Source organism: Rhineura floridana, chromosome 5 (assembly GCF_030035675.1).
Source record: "Rhineura floridana isolate rRhiFlo1 chromosome 5, rRhiFlo1.hap2, whole genome shotgun sequence".
Lineage (NCBI taxonomy): Eukaryota > Metazoa > Chordata > Lepidosauria > Squamata > Rhineuridae > Rhineura > Rhineura floridana.
In genome coordinates this window covers 141,605,847-141,622,517 of record NC_084484.1, presented here as the reverse complement: position 1 = coordinate 141,622,517, position 16,671 = coordinate 141,605,847, and the positions used below count along the sequence as shown (strand labels likewise).

Genomic DNA, 16,671 nt, shown 5'->3' with positions numbered 1-16,671 from the left:
AGATGATCAGCAGTTGCAGCACTTGAATTGTGCCTGGAAAAAGATTGGTATCCAATGTAGTTCTTTTAATATTGGCAATATATATTTTGTATAACCAGTCCAAGTTGGGACAAAACCTAGAGCAGTGCCTAGCTTACCAGATGAAGTTTTGAAGGCAGCCCTACATAGAATGTGTTGAAGTAATCTAGCCTAGAGAAGTTAAGGGCATGGGTACTAATGTCCAGGCTATCTCTATCTAGGAAGGGGGCATAGCTGGTGCAACAAGTGGTGCACCAACCTGAACTGATGAAAGGGCCTATGCCACAGAAACCACTTGAGTGTCCAGTGAAGTGCTGGATTCAGCAGTACTCCCAAACAATGATCCTGATCCTTGAGGGGGAGCATTACTCTATCCATAACAGGCTAAACCCTGCCTCCTGGGTCAGATAAACAATTTACCAACACAACCGTTATTTTATCTGTATTGAAATGTAGTTTATTTACCCTCAACCATTATTGAATCGGAACATCTGATGAATAGTCAAAGTAGAGCTGGGTGTCAGGTAGGGTTGGGGGAGAAATTAACTCAGTTTGTATTTTAATGTGAAACTACCAAATTTGCCCTTCCTGAATCAATATGTGGAATGAAACACGGCTCTTATTCAAATTTTCACTTCTTCTGATTTTGAGATGCAACTCTCCAATACAAAAATGTGGGGGGAAATGCATTCTTTTAAGGAAAAAATTCTTGGGAAAATTCATATACTAGGCTAAATTGCATACAAAAATGTGTATATTAGGAGAAATACACACAAAAATGAATTTCCATGCAAACATATACAAAAGTGGGACAAATCAAACTTTAGATTAGAAAGCTGAGAAACTGGGTAAAATCATAACTGACAGATTCATTCATCCCTCCACTTATCAACATATTAATAACATCTAAATCTGTGAACAACCTTTCTAAGAAGCCTCATGTGGATATAGGGATAGAAGGATCTGACAATTGTAGCTCTCTCGGTTTCTTATTTTTCCAATCTCAAATTCAGTTCTCCACATCTCTGCAGCAATTTGCGGATTTTGTTTTCAAAATTCCTCATAAAAAATTGTCAACATTTTAGTGCAAATTTCTCCTAATAAACACATTTTTGTAAGCAGAGCCTCCTAATATAAAGCATCTTGGTATGTTATTTTCACTAATATATTCATATTTATGCACACTTTCCCCTAATCTATGCATTTTTGTAAACATTGTTTGGTTGGAGAACTGCATTGCAAAATTCAGATAGGTGTGAATTTCAAAGGATGGCTGTGTTTAGGTTCTCATATTGTTTCAGAAAGTGTCAGTTTGATAGATTTGTCTTTAAATGCAAACTGAATTGAATCCCTCCCCCCATTTCTAGGAGATATTAAATAGCATGGGAGACAAGATGGAACACTGTTGGATCTGATGGCATAAATGTCACTGGACTGAGCAGTGGTATCCCAGCGCTACCTTCTGGAATTGATCATCCATGTAGGAAAGGAACCATTGATGTACAGAGCCCACAGTTCTCTACCCAGACAGCCTATCTAGACAAATACTACCCAGTGCTAAGAGGTTTTGTTTTATATGTCAGGGTGGAGTGTGGAGGTCTTTAATATGCTATCAGGAACAATGGCATTTCTTGATATTTTTCAGAACAAGGCTGATGTCGAGCAACATGCTGTCTTTGCAGTGTTTGATGAAAATAAGAGCTGGTATTTGGAGGACAATATCAAAAGATACTGCAGCAATCCTTCTACTGTTAAGACAGATGACCCCAAATTTTACAAGTCTAATGTTATGCACAGTGAGTAGAAACTTTTTTGCTAAGCATGTCAGAACCCAACATCACTAGTGTTAAGTAGGGTTGGGGGAGAAATTCGATTCAGTTTGCATTTAAAACTGAATCTATCAAATCCACACTTTCTGAACCAATATAAGAACCAAAACATAGCCATCCTTTGAAATTCACATTTATCCAAATTTTGCAATGCAAAGTTTTTGACAAAGTTGTCCATGATATTCTGATTAGCGAGCTAGCTAAATGTGGGCTGGATGGAACAACTCTCAGGAAGATTGACAGTTGGCTACGGAATCGTACTCAAAGAGTGCTTACCAATGGTTGCTTCTCAAACTGAGGGGAGGTAATGAGCAGGGTACCGCAGGGCTCGATCCAGGTCCCATTGCTGTTCATTGGGCTGAAAACAACTGAATGAAATTTAACAGGGATAAGTGTAATGTTCTACACCTACGAAAAAGAAACCAAATGCACAGTTATAAGATGGGGGATACTTGGCTCAGCAACACTACATGCGAGAAGGATCTTGGAATTATTGTTGATTACAAGCTGAATATGAGGCAACAGTGCGATATGGCTGCAAAAAAGGCAAATGCTATTTTAGGCTGCATTAACAGAAGTATAGTTTCCAAATTCTGTGAAGTATAGGTCCCCTCTATTTAGCACTGGTTAGGCCTCATCTTGACTACTGCATCCAGTTCTGGACACAGCACTTAAAGAAGGATGCAGACTAGCTGAAGCAGGTTCAGAGGGAGGGTAACAAGGATGGTCAGGGGACTGGAAACAAAGCCCTATGAGGAGAGACTGAAAGAACTGGGCATGTTAAGCCTTGAGAAGAGAAGACTGAGGGGAGAAATGACAGCACTTTTCAAGTACTTGAAAGGTTGTCACACAGAGGAGGGCCAGGATCTCTTCTCAATCATCTTAGAGTACAGGACGCGGGATAATGGGCTCAAGTTACATGAAGCCAGATTTCGATTGAACATCAGGATAAACTCCCTAGTTGTCCAAGCAGTATGACAATGGAACCGATTGCCTAGGGAGGTAGTGGGAAGTCCAACACTGGAGGCATTCAAGAGGCAGCTGGACAGCCACCTGTCGGATATGCTTTAATTTGGATTCCTGCATTGATCATGGGGTTGGACTCGATGGTTTTATAGGCCCCTTCCAACTCTACTATTCTATGATTAATGAAAGTAACATATAAAAATGCTTTATATTAGGAGAAAATATTTGCAAAAGTGTGTACATTAGTAAAAATGCACATAAAATGGGTTTATTAGGAAAAATTCTCACTAAAATGCTAAGGATTTTTTTTTATTTAAAGGAAGTACAGGCCCTTTTTCTGTTTAAGTTGTAAGATCCTTCCATCATTAGTGTTAAGTAAAACATTTTTAATGGAAGAACATGTTGTTTTCATAATACTTGCAAGCCTGATGATGTTCATTACATATATCAAAACCAAGGCCGGCACCAAACGGTGGCCCGGGCCCCTCCTTAGGGTGTGGGGGTAGTACTCCCCTTCCGCAATCCTCAGCAGGGTCAACTCCCAACCCTGCTGCAGATCTCAGGGATGGAGCTTCCGGCCCCCGTACAGACTGTGCAGGACCGCAGCACCTGCCCGCTCCCCTTACCTCTCCTCCCTTTCTGTGAATGCTCTGTGCACTGCACTCGCAGCTGCCATCAACCAAGATGGCAGCAGAGACTTATCTAAGGGGCTAATGCCCCTACCACCATCTTTATTGATGGGAGGCATGTGCATGCATGCAGCATATCGTGCATGTGTGCCATCAACGAAGATGGCGGCGGGGGTATCAGCCCCTTAGAGAAGCCTCCACCGCCATCTTGGTTGATGGCAACAACCTGCATTCTGGCGTTCACAGAAAGAGAGAAGAGGTTGGTGGAGCAGTCCCGCACAGTCGGGGGGGCTGGGAGGAGGGGGGCAGGGCAGGCTGGTGCCGGCCCTGATCAAAACAATGCTACAAGTTACACAGAAATGAGGTGGTAGACCAAGGTTGTTAAATTTGACACTGTACCATTTCAGACTACATGAGGGTGGGATCATATTGTTGTGTATTTGCCATCTGATTGCTTTGATCAAGTGTCTGAGGTTTGGCCAAAGTGACTAATCAATGTTCCTTAATGGACAATGGACAAGCCATGCCAGCCACATCTTTTGTTCGGAAATAGCAGGTTAATAACTGGCTCATGGTTCCTTAATGGAGTTAAGGGCTAGAAAACGTTTGGAGAACTTTCTTGAGAGTTTTGAATAGGAGAGCCTACTGGGAAGGTAACCTGTCCATCTTGGTGAGATGGGTGTCTCTTTAGGGATGCAATATGGGGGTAAAATAGGGGTGGATAAACTTTACATTCCGAGGTCTGAATTCCTTTGAAGTTTCTGGGGGCTCTCAAACCACCACCACACGATTGCCAGAGAGAAATGTGATCTTCATGCCCTACAAAGAACTGTATATTTGTACATTTAAATAAATTAAATATTGCTGAGATCCATTAGTCTCTAGTGATCGTTCTTTCCAAAGGAAGCCAAACCTGGATACTTATGGGGTGGAATGGGGTTGCACTCCCCTTGAAAGAGCAGGTCTGCAGTTTGGGAGTCCTCCTGGATCCTGCCCTGCTGCTTGAATATCAGGTGGCTGTGGTAGCCAGGAGTGCTTTTGGCCAACTCAAACTGGTTTACCAGCTGTGTCCGTTCCTGGAGGCAGTTGACTTGGCCACAATGACACATACATTGGTGACATCGAGACTTAATTATTGTAACACACTCTATGTGGGGCTGCCTTTGAAAACGGTTTGGAAATTGCAGTTGGTTCAAAATGCAGCAGCCAGAATGTTAACTAGAGCATGGCGCAGGAAGCATATCACCCCTGTGCTTTATCGACTCCACTGGCTCCCAATTTGTTTCCGGGCCCAATTCAAAGTGCTGGTTCTGACTAAACGGCCTTGGACCAATGTACCTGAGGGACCGCTTATGCCCTGTCCGGGATTTAAGATCATCTGCCTCTGGTCTCCTCTGTGTGCCTGGAGTGAAAGATGTTAGATTGAAAGGCATGCGGGAGAGAGCTTTTTCAGCTGTGGCCCCCAAGCTCTGGAATAGCCTACCCCAAGAAGTTCGCTCTGCTCCCTCCCTGTTGGTTTTCCGGAGACTTCTGAAAATGATCTTGTTCTGGAGAGCCTTTGGGAGGGACTGAAGGTAGAGCCTGATACTGATTTTATGTCTTCTACATTAAATTTTACCTTTGTAGTCCCTTTAGTATCAATCCCTATATATATGTATATGTGCGTGTGTGTGTGTAGTATTTTATGTATTTTAATTGTATTTTATGTATTTTAATTGTATTTTATGTATTTTAATTGTATTTTATGTATTTTAATTTATTTTAATGTTTTTGTGATTTTACTGCTTACAATTTTATTATGTACATGTCTGATTTTATGTTTGGAAGCCGCCCTGAGTGCCCTATTATAGGGTAAAAGGGTGGGATAGGAATATTTTAAATAAATAAATATATTGCACCCCTGGAATTTCTCACTGCTCAGGGAAGAGGTGCACTTGCAAATTTTATTTCCTATGGAAATGGAAGTAGTAGAGGATCTGTAATAAATGATCCTAATGACAAACATGCAGATACTGCAAGTTTATCATTTGTTAGGAAGAGGCTGTACCTCAGTGGTGGATTATCTGTTTTGCACACAGAAGGTCCTCAGTTCAACCCCCAGCATCTCCAGGTAGGGCTGGGAGACACTCCTGCCTGGAAACCCTGGACAGCCACTGCCAGTCAGTGTGGACGATACTGGGCTAGATGGACCAATGGTCTGACTCAGTAGAAAGCATCCATCTATGTTCCTATGCTTTTAACTATAAATTTGTTTTCTACAAAGGAACAATCATATTTTTAAATATTTCCCTCCATACGGAAAAAAGCTCCCTGCATGAAGTAAATGAGGTTGTAAAAGAGAAAAAGGTCAGTGTATTTAGCTCCTTGATGTGATAGATATTAGATCCAGAGAGTTTTTTATACTTGACAACATTAAAAAATGAGCTCTCATGCAGTTTATAGCAGTAAAATCTAAAATTCTACCAGTGTAATGTGTAGGTGCAAAGATGTCTATTTCATTTCTCCTGTAATGTCAATAGGATCATTACATCTGATGTGCCCGTCTTGTAATCCTATGTATTTTCCATTATATATTTTTTTCTGTTTGTATTCTAGCTCTCAATGGTTATGCATCTGATAGAACAGAGATCCTGGGATTTTGTCAGGCTGAAATTGTTGAGTGGCACCTCACCAGTATAGGCACACAGAATGAGATAGTGCCTGTTCATCTTTCTGGTCACACTTTCCTGAACAGAGAACAAAATCAAGATATCCTACATCTTTTCCCCATGAGTGGTGAATCGGCTACAGTGACCATGGACAATATTGGTGAGTGGCAAGCTATGATTATTTGTTGATTTATCTGCAGTATTTATAGACCGCTGTATTGCTGGGTTCTCAGGGCAGCTTACAATAAAGTTACATACAAGTTAAAATTCATTCAATAAAAACATCAAAAAAATAAAAGCACATGGCAGAGAAGTAAATTGGAGCAAGCACAGATTTTAAAGGCCTGAGGATATGTCTGGTAAGAATTAAATGCCAACAAGAGCAGGGATCAAAGTTTGCAACTTAAGGGTTAATTCTGCTAGTATTAAAGCCAACTAGCCAAGAGGGGGACAGATGGAAGTGTTGCTTAGCAGCCAGGCAGAGTGGCATGATATTTGCTGAGGTAGCATGTGCTCTGATTGGCTGTGTAGTTCTGAGAGTTCCTTCCCCCCCCCCATAGTTGGTTGTATGTCTTCCTGCTTAGAACAAGGCCTAAACTAAGAAAAACAGAACCTCTCTGTTTATTTCTCCTCAAATTGTTTTTTACAATAGTTGACCTTTGTTTTTACTGTATTTTAATGGTTTTTACTGCATTTTAAAATTTTTGTTGTAAATTGCTTTGATGTTTTTTAAAAATGAAATCGTGGCAAATAAATAAATATAGTTTTAGTTCAGTGTGCCTAGTAAAGTCATCAGGATCTTTTGTCTCTGGACCATATCTGCATTACTTAAGTAACATGAAAATAACTATAATCTTGACCATTTCTTTACCAAGAAATATGGGAATACAGACCCTTTTTCTATTTAAGTTGTAAGATTCTTCTATTTCCCTCTTGAGTCCTTCATAAAAAGGCTTCTGCAGGCAGCTGCAGGCAGCCACAGAAGCCCAGCCATCAGCCCCAGCCACCATGGCCAGTGGTCAGGGATGATGGGATTGTAACCCAACAACATTTAGAGGTCCACAGATTTCCCATCCCTGTCTTTGGGGGAGGGAACATGTTCCACACATTACAATATTTTGTTACTATCTGTAACTGCATTCTCTGTTTCTGCAGTATTGTAATGAGGTTAAGGTTTGGTAGGGATGTACCTATATACCATCATTTGTGAGCCACAGAACTGACATTCAAGTGTCTGAGAAAGGCAAAATATTTGTATAAGTAGTATATATAATATGCATTCTTTTGCCTTTACAGGAACCTGGCTTTTATCATCATGGGGCTCCCGTGAGAGGAGCAATGGCATGAGACTAAGGTTTAGAGATGCCAAATGTGATTTTGATAACACTGAAGATTATGATGCTGAAGTTGTCACATTTTCATCTGAGAAAACTGAATCAGTAAAACCAAAGAAAGAGAAAGAAGACAGAGATGCAATAGAAGGAAATGTCATGGATTACTATGATTTTGAAACTGATTATGATCATGAAGAACAAGATATGTATGCTTCGATGCTGGGACTTCGAACACGTAAAGAATCAGTTGTTGAGGAAGAAGCACTGAATTTCAGTGCTCTTGCAATACAAGAAGACACTTACAGCATCAACAATACAAGTGAGGGTAATGTAACTGTGAACTCACATCTGGTGATAAGAAATAGTAATAATTCTTTGGATGGAGATCAAGTGTTGAAAAGTCAAAGTACCACTTCTTATCCATCTGCAACTGACTCCATCCATTCTCATTACACATCTTTGGCAAGAGAGATTTTGTTTGCAAATATTACTGCAGCAGTTAGCACTGTATCATCTGAACAAGGTAAACGTGACCGTAAAGAAAATGCTACTCAGATCTCTGATAGTTATAGCCAAACATTTGAAACTGACTCCTTGGAAATGAATGTGGGAGTCCAGAGCAAAGACGAAGCAGAATTACCAGTTGACAGAGAGAATGGCATCAAGGCCACCTTTGCAGTTCCCGCCACTGAGAAGGAGCAAGAAGAAAATGCAGGTGGAAATGCAGGTGGAAAGAGTGGACGAGTTCTGACAGAGGCAATATTGCATGCCCTTAAAGAGATGTGTGCGCTGCTGGTCCATGTACAACAAAAAAGAAATATTTCTGCTTTAGGCAACACCACTTCAGATATTGCATTTCTTGCCATTCCTAGGGCAGAAAATGCCTCCAGCTTAGATAACTTGGAAACTAGTAGCCTTTCACATGATCTTTATGATTATGAGGCTGAAGAGGAAGCAGATGCTGAATCTTCAGTGCTTTCAACAAATTTAACTTTGGCTGTGGCAGAAACAGGGGAAGACAATGGTTCTGAACCACTCAATGTTTCGGAACTAGAGTTGTTGGAAGGCGAACAGGATGATGATATGACGTCTGAGGGTGTGTTAGACAGCTCAGCTTCAATTCTCATTTCAAACTCCATAGAGAATTTGAAAGATTCCCATCACCAGAGACAGAAGTGTCCACCTAAAAAGACAGATTCTGAATGGAATGTTGTCTCTGAGAAGCAGAGCTATGACACAGAAGATCTCACTAAGGCTATTGACAATACATTACAGAACAGCTCCAGAAATATCACAATGTATCCAGAAAATAAGAGAAAGCAGGAGACATATAAAAGTGATTCCCAGCTTCAGTTAGGCCAGCTAGAAATGAGTAACAAGCAGGAAGCCCTGAATGAAGAATTAAATGAGAATTGTACTCTCAGTACATCTGGAACTTTCCTGAAGGCCCGACGAAAGAACAAAAAGCCAAGAGTCTTAACACCAAGAACCTCAAAGCCTCTAATATCACCTAGAGGATTTGGCAAACCCCAAGCCTCCATTAAGCTCAACCACACAATGCTGCTGAACGAGGCCAATGATACTCTGACACCAAAACAGGATAAACCAATAGTCACAATAGGTCTTCCAAGTGAAGATGGAGACTATGAGGAATATTACATAGACAAAACAGACGATGAAGATAGCAGCAGTGGCTCACTTGAATATCAGGTAGTACAGTATGACGACCCATATATAACAGATTCCCGATTTGACAGTACTAATGCACGTAACCCTGATGCCATAGCTGGGGTTTACCTACGTACCAGCAACAATGCAAACATGAGGAGATACTACATTGCAGCTGAAGAGGTTTTGTGGGACTACGCAGCACTGAGAAAAAGGTTTGAATGAACTATTTCTCTTTGATCTAGTTCTGTCTTGCTGAGTTAAGTACAATACATTAACAGTATAATCCTATACATGTCTACTCAGAAGTAACGTTATTCCCAGGTAATTGTGTGTAGGATTGCAGCCTAAGACTTTTAAGAATATGTCAGTGCTTACTTGAACGTCTGTTGTTTATTTATAGTTTAGGCCTTTTTTCTGGCAAATGCCCATCCAAAGTGGCTTTCAATCAAAAGCAACAGAAGATGGAAAAACAATAAATAATAAAAACATTTAAAAAACTTAAAACTACAACTGAGCAACACCCCTCCCCCAACACACAATTAACAGAGCCAGAAAAACATAACTGAAACAAACCATCACCCAGCTAACAAACATCACACCTTTCTTTTGGGTGGAGAATGCATTAGTTGATTCCTGGTTGTTGACTATATGCAATCAGCAGGGCCGCTGAGAGCTGGCACGGAGCCCGGGACAAGATGCATAATTCGGCCACCCCACCCCCCCAGTCTTCCTACAAACTGAATGTTACTACTTTCTTTAAACATGTTGTTAAGAAACTTGGGTTTAACTTAGGGTGAGAAAGATTGTAAATAGATGAAAAACATTTTATCAGAATGGGATAGTGAATACATTTGTTAAAAATAACACTGTTCACAAATCGAAGAAAAATAAACTTAATATTTTTAATACTACTATATTACTAAACTGCTTAATTAGTAGTGTTAATACATTTGAATGAAAACACATTGTTTATGACTGGCCATCAGTCTATTCATCTACAATGCATTATATTGTTTGCTTTTTACTGTTTTTCCAGAGGTCCAGGCCCCAGGGATTTTGCCCCCCCTGCCCCGCTATCCTCAGGCTTAGCCATCAGTACTGACCAAGTTTGGGTGCTACGTGATCATCATAATCATGCAGTCGATCCCATAAATATATGAGATCATTCTGTTTTAATTTGTTCCTTAGGGGACAATGGGTTGTATCCAATGCTGTGCATATGGAATTCCACTCCCGCAGTTGGACTTCCCCTCCCTCTGCTGCGCACCCTCAAAAATCTGTTGTGGAGGATCCTCCAACCCTCTGGAAAAAAATTGTAGGGTGCATGAGGGGCTACAGGGGAGAGAAGAGGAGGGGAAAGTCCCATTGTGCAAGTGGAAGTTTGCTGTGCAAGCAGAACAACCCATTGTTTTCTTTTTTTAAAGCATGCGAGATTGCTGTGGTGGTGTTTCAGAAAATACATTAAGCACCTCTAAACAGATGAACAAATACAACCATGTGTGCTTAGATTAACTAATCTAACTATCTGTACTTTCCAGCAACAACTGAAGACATTTTTGTTTAGACAACCTTTTAAATTTTAAATGTATCTGCGGCTGACTTCTGTGTTGTTTTAAACTCTTTTAAAGCTGTTTTTATTTATTTCGTACACCGCTGAGACATTTCTGAAAGGCTTCTTCTTCTTCTTCTTCTTCTTCTTCTTCTTTTTCTTCCTCTATTTATATCCCACTCTTCCTTCCAGCAGGAGCCCAGGGCAGCAAACAAAAGCAGTAAAAACTTTAAAACACATTAAAAGAAAACATATTTAAAATCGTTTCTTAAAAAAAGCTTTCAAAACACATTCTAAGATTAAAAACTTTTTAAAAAAGGTTTAAGAACATATTAAAAAGCAATTCCAACACAGATGCAGACTTAATAATAATAAATGTCAATATTTCCATTCACTATTAATGTTTAGAGAGCCAGTGTGGTGTAGTGGTTAGAGTGTTGGACTACGACCTGGGAGACCAGGGTTCGAATCCCCACACAGCCATGAAGCTCACTGGGTGACCTTGGGCCAGTCACTGCCTCTCAGCCTCAGAGGAAGGCAATGGTTAAACCACCACTGAATACTGCTTACCATGAAAAACCCTATTCATAGGGTCGCCATAAGTCAGGATTGACCTGAAGGCAGTCCATTAATGTTTAATATTTTAACTCTGCTCTATTACATAAAAAGTACAACACAGTTAAAAACAAAATAGTCATGTCAATGATGAAATGCAGATTTAAAACAATGCAATCTTAAAAGCAGCAATTAAATCAAAATCAAGTTAAAATAGCAGCAGAACTATGCATGCAAAGCCTGTTGGGATTTCTTTCTCCCCCCCCCCCAGTTTCTGTCTAAAAGACAGTAAAGGAGGAGATGGGCAAATCTCTATCAGGAAGGAATTCCAGAATCATTCTAAATTTGGCACTGTATAGAAAAGCCCTTTCAAACACTGCTAGATAGGAAAATGTGGCTGCAATCTTAAATATATTTATTAGGGAGTAAGCCTCATTTAACACAGTGGAACTTGCTTCCAGGTAAGCATGTACAGAATTGTGCTGTAAGCTCCACTCAATCTTGTAAACTTTTTTTCAGCCAGTGTCCTGGAACTAAAGAGATACAAAAAGAATAATAAAGACCCACAATATGCAAAAGGTTCTGTATTAAACTCAGTAATAATAATATAAAGATACACAATGCAATGAAATCCAAAAGAAACAAAGTAGGTACAAGTAGGTACAAATCTGTTTTGATTAAATGTCTTCCTCAGATCTTGTAAATATACTGTCCTTGGCAGGAGTGATAAGTTCTTTTACAAGTGTAGAATTCCTCTTACAATTGGTATACGCAGCTGTTTCCATATGATGATGTCTTATGAATTAATTGTTAGTGATTTAACATTTGCAAAACAACAAAACAGATTTGTATCTTCTAGTGTGCTGTTACAATTACTTCATAGACTTTATTTCTTTTGGACTTCATTGCATTTTGTATATTATTACTGAGTTCAATACAGAACCTTTTGTATACTGTGGGCAGGGCCAGCACCAGACATGACTGGGCCCTTGTGCACCAGCCTACCCTGGGCTCGTAGCACCTGCCTGCACACCCTACCTACCTCTTGCATTGCATAGTCTCACGTGAATGATGTCCATGCATAGCATGCATGCCTGCTATCAACCAAGATGGCAGCGGTGGTGTCAGCCCCTTAGGGGGGCTCCTGCTGCCATCTTGGTTGATGGTAGACATGTGCACACAGCATTCACAGCAACGGGAGAGGTAGGTGCGGTATGTGTTTGAGGCTTATTGAAGCTCGCTCACTCTCTGTATTGGGGGGTGCCTGGGAGCTCCATCTCCATGATCTGTGGCAGGGTCAGGAGCTGATGCAGATTGCGGAACAGGAGCGCAACTCTCCCACCCTAAGGGGCCCTTCAGGGACCACCAGGGCTTGAACTGGCTGCTATATGTTGCCGGCCCTGATTATGGGTCTTTATTATTCTTATTGTATTTCTTCTTGGACCCTCACACGTTGTAGATTTATTGTTGTTGGTGTTTCTTGAACTAGAGAGACCAGAATAATAATACGTGTAATATTAATATAGAATGTCTGATTTTATTGTAAGTTATTTAGTTTAATTTAGAAAAGAACAAGATCTCATTTTCTTATACTAAATCAGTGTTACGGTTAACATTTGAAAATTCCCAGGTAAAATCTTTATGGACTATGTGTTGGAAAAAATAAGAAGGGCTGAGCAGGTTGCTGAGTTTGGCTGGGATCCAAAAAAAAAGTGCAATTATTTCTGCATGGCCAAACCTGGCTTTGTGTTTTGGGCCTGTCAAAGAGCAGCCTTCTGCTACTCTACAAACCTCTTTTGAAAAAGAAGATTCTTCAGAAGCAATTGGATAATTTATGACGACCTGCCATTAAATGAAAAAAGTAAAAATAAAAGAATGGCCACAGTTCTATTGGGCACACCTAAGCCATTGGATATACCTAAAACAATTCCTGGATCCCACACTATAAACTCAATAGAACCACACAATAGATACGTGTCCATTTTGCTTTGATTCTGCAGTGGCATTGCCGTTTCTCAGGCAGAGTCTCCAAGTGCTTCTTGATGTTAAAAAATTACGCATAAGGAAGTATTTATTTTAATTTACAGTTTTTTCTCTCCCAATGCTTCCATGTCCTCAGTACAGTGAAGAGTAGCCCAGCCAGAGCAGTGTACAAAAAAGTGATTTTCCGAAGTTATCAAGATGATACTTTCAGGGTACCTGAAGCTGGAGGGGAATATGAAGAGCACCTTGGCATCCTAGGTCCCGTCATTAGAGCTGAGGTGGATGATGTCATCCAAGTAAGACCATATGCCCAGTCTTTGAATCACTGGGGGACTGTTCTTTTTTTTAAAAAAATAATTACTTCAAAAGTGAAAAATATGTAAGCAGAAGATCATGAATTTCATTTTGGTTTGAGTGGAAAAAATAATGAGTGTCTTTAAAAGGTTTGTATTTTGTTGTTGAGTTCAGGAATGGATATTATTAATGGAAACAGAGATATAAATTTATATAATAGGTTTGAATCCTTTTGAGGCCAGCCTAAGCAATACTTACTGAATGAAACAAACTTGCATGTGACTTACTGTAGACTAGGGGTGGGAGGGAACGTGGTCATTTAGACATGTAGGTGGTATATCAATAAATAATGTGCCCACCTGATTTTGCTGGATTCACTCCCATAAGTCCCAGCCAGTGTGGCCAATGGTCAGGAATGATGAGATCCAGAGAGCCACAGGCTCCCCACACCTTCTGTGTGGTCTATTTAGAAGTATATAACACAGAAGGGTTTCCCAGTCTCCCATCTCCTATAAGATTTTCAATTCCAGAAAGGAGTGAAGTGAAGTTTCTTTCTGTCTCAATACTCCCTACTCCTGAATGTGTGAGACAGAGTTGAAGGAAGCTGCCAATGACATGTGTGCACTGCAAGTGGGACCTGTAACAAAATGTTGCAGTGTAAAGTGCTCCTGTGTACTTATTGATTTCAGGTATGTGTGTGCTACTTTTTATAAAAAATGATCACAATGTGGTTCCAGCTAGTTTCCCTTCTAAGAAGTTATACTCCATTCCATCAAAACTCAGAGAACTGAGCTTGCTAATGGTATATAGGATAGGGCGATTGTAGAACTGTACATGTAGTGGTTAGAATGTTGGACTGTGGCCTGGGGGACCAGGGTTCAAATTCCTGCTTGTCCATGAAACTTAGTGGATGACCTTAGGCCAGTCACTGTCTCTCAGCCTAACCTACCTGACAGGGTTATTGTGAGGATAAAATAGGGAGGGGAGAACCATGCTTGGATGTCACCTTGAGCTCCTTGAAGGAAAGATGGGATATAAACGTAATACTATATAAATAAATAAATAAAATAATTTAAGTGTATCTTAAATGGGTGCAGAAATGAATAAGAAATCTAAATTAAGCAATTTGGGTATATTCAAGAAGACAGGTAGCTACAATTATGTATCATTAAACCATGGCTTACACCCAGTGTGTTGATCTGTGCAGAGTACAGACAGCTGTGCACAAATGAGTACATCCCAAAAATTTCATTCAGGACCTGTCTGTAGCTTCAAAATAATATGTGAACATTTCCTGTGCCAGGGGAAAACATCCTTCAGGCCTCTGACTAGATTCAGGCTACAAATCTGAACCCAGGATTATTCTAGAAAGCTTTAAAGTTTTTGGAGGAGAGTTTATTCAGCTACATCACTGCTAATCACTATCCTTTCAACTTTCTAGGTTCAGTTTAAAAATCTGGCCTCCAGACCGTATTCTCTCCATGCCCATGGGCTTTATTATGAGAAATCTTCTGAGGGTAGAAGCTATGATGATCAGTCTCCAGAATGGTTTAAAAAGGATGATGCAATCATGCCAAATGGCACTTATACTTATGTCTGGTATGCAACCCCACGGTCAGGACCTGCACAAGATCAGAGAACATGTAGATCCTGGGCCTATTACTCAGCTGTAAACCCGGTAAGGTAATCTAATATAAAAAGAAGAAATAAATAAATAGAAGTAGTAATAATTCTATGAAACTCTCTGAGTGAAAAAGGAAACACATTCTAATTTTTCTTTCAATTTTATATGCATGCTGTTTTTCAGATAAATCTTGGTTTTGAGATTGCCTGTGTATGAAATGTGAAAAATGACTCTGCTATAATGCTCATGAATATGATGAATGTGTCTTCATCAGAATGAATCAAACTGATGTTTTCATGTAAATCACTTCCAAGAGTAGCAATTCATATATCTGAGAAACTAATTTTGGGAACCTCTTTTCTGTTGTTAATTGTTTTGCAGGAAAAAGATATTCACTCTGGTTTGATCGGGCCAATCTTGATCTGTCAAAAAGGAATGCTTGACAAGTTTAACAGGCCAATAGACATTCGTGAATTTGTGCTGCTTTTTATGGTCTTTGATGAGGAGAAAAGCTGGTACTTCAATAAATATGACAAAAATACTCATGCTCAGAGAACCGCCAGAACCCAAAGGCACCATACTTTTCCTGGTACAGATGTTTTCCTTCATCTACTATAAGGTTGCTAATGATGACAAAAAATAACTAAGACTTTATTGAAGAAAAATGCTAGGGATATTTGTTGAACGTTAACATTTTGCAAACACAACGCACTTGCATGTGCTTTTATCTGCCTGTGCTGTCACTTGTGCTCCTAATAATAGTTTTAATAATAATAATAACAGATTCATTAACAGAGATCTCAATTTGTGTTATTACAACCAGTCCTGTTATTTATTAATTCCTTGCAAACCCGTATATTCTAATTTTTGCTTCAAATCTTTTCTTTTTAGATTCCTAAAAATTCTCTTTATTCATGAATATTTTGTTAACACACAAATACCATTAACTTCCATCACAATACACAGTTCAGATTTCTCTTCATTCTTCAGACTCAGCCACCAGCCTTACTCTCCCTTTGAAATTTAATTATTCTGCTTAAATAAAGTTTAAATAGAGAGCCAGAGATGCTACGCAAGACCCTTGTAACTCAACACTGGGCACAAATGAGCCAAAGTTAAACAGTTTTAAGCCCCATGGATTTCAGCTTATCTTTAACTACCTTCCATTGAAACTGGAAAGATGTGAGGTACCTGCTGCTGGATGGACTGTATCTCCCTGGGACCTTTGGGTGAAATAATTTTGGAACCTGATCCAGGGAGGCCTCTCCCAAAACTTTTTTGAGGCTGCCCCCCCCAATCCCTCCTGAAACCTGGGTTTCCCATTTCAGCAATATCTTTGGTAGCAGTACAACTTTACTCTCAGATACAACAGGGAATCCTCCTAATCTCCCAGCCTGGCCACCTGTATCTAACACTGACATAGAGGATTTGATTTTGTCTCTCTGCTCTGGCAAGGCCCCAGGAGAAGATATGATTCCTCCTGAGGTTTTCCTTTTAGATGTGAACTGGTGGGCCCCAGTCTTAGCAACAGTATTCACTTACATTAACTCATCTGGAGACATCCTGTCTGG

The 16,671-nt window shown here is 39.9% G+C and overlaps 1 protein-coding gene across 1 annotated transcript in view; it reads left to right on the top strand.

Moving 5' to 3' along the window:
* Window positions 1-16,671, top strand: part of F5 (coagulation factor V) — a 64,504-nt gene that overhangs the window by 28,334 nt on the left and 19,499 nt on the right. Inside the window, exons 11-16 of the mRNA XM_061628296.1 lie at window positions 1,664-1,814; window positions 6,038-6,250; window positions 7,387-9,307; window positions 13,319-13,478; window positions 14,918-15,154; window positions 15,482-15,689. Coding sequence (XP_061484280.1) covers window positions 1,664-1,814; window positions 6,038-6,250; window positions 7,387-9,307; window positions 13,319-13,478; window positions 14,918-15,154; window positions 15,482-15,689 — 2,890 coding nt within the window. The remainder of the gene's footprint in view (window positions 1-1,663; window positions 1,815-6,037; window positions 6,251-7,386; window positions 9,308-13,318; window positions 13,479-14,917; window positions 15,155-15,481; window positions 15,690-16,671) is intronic.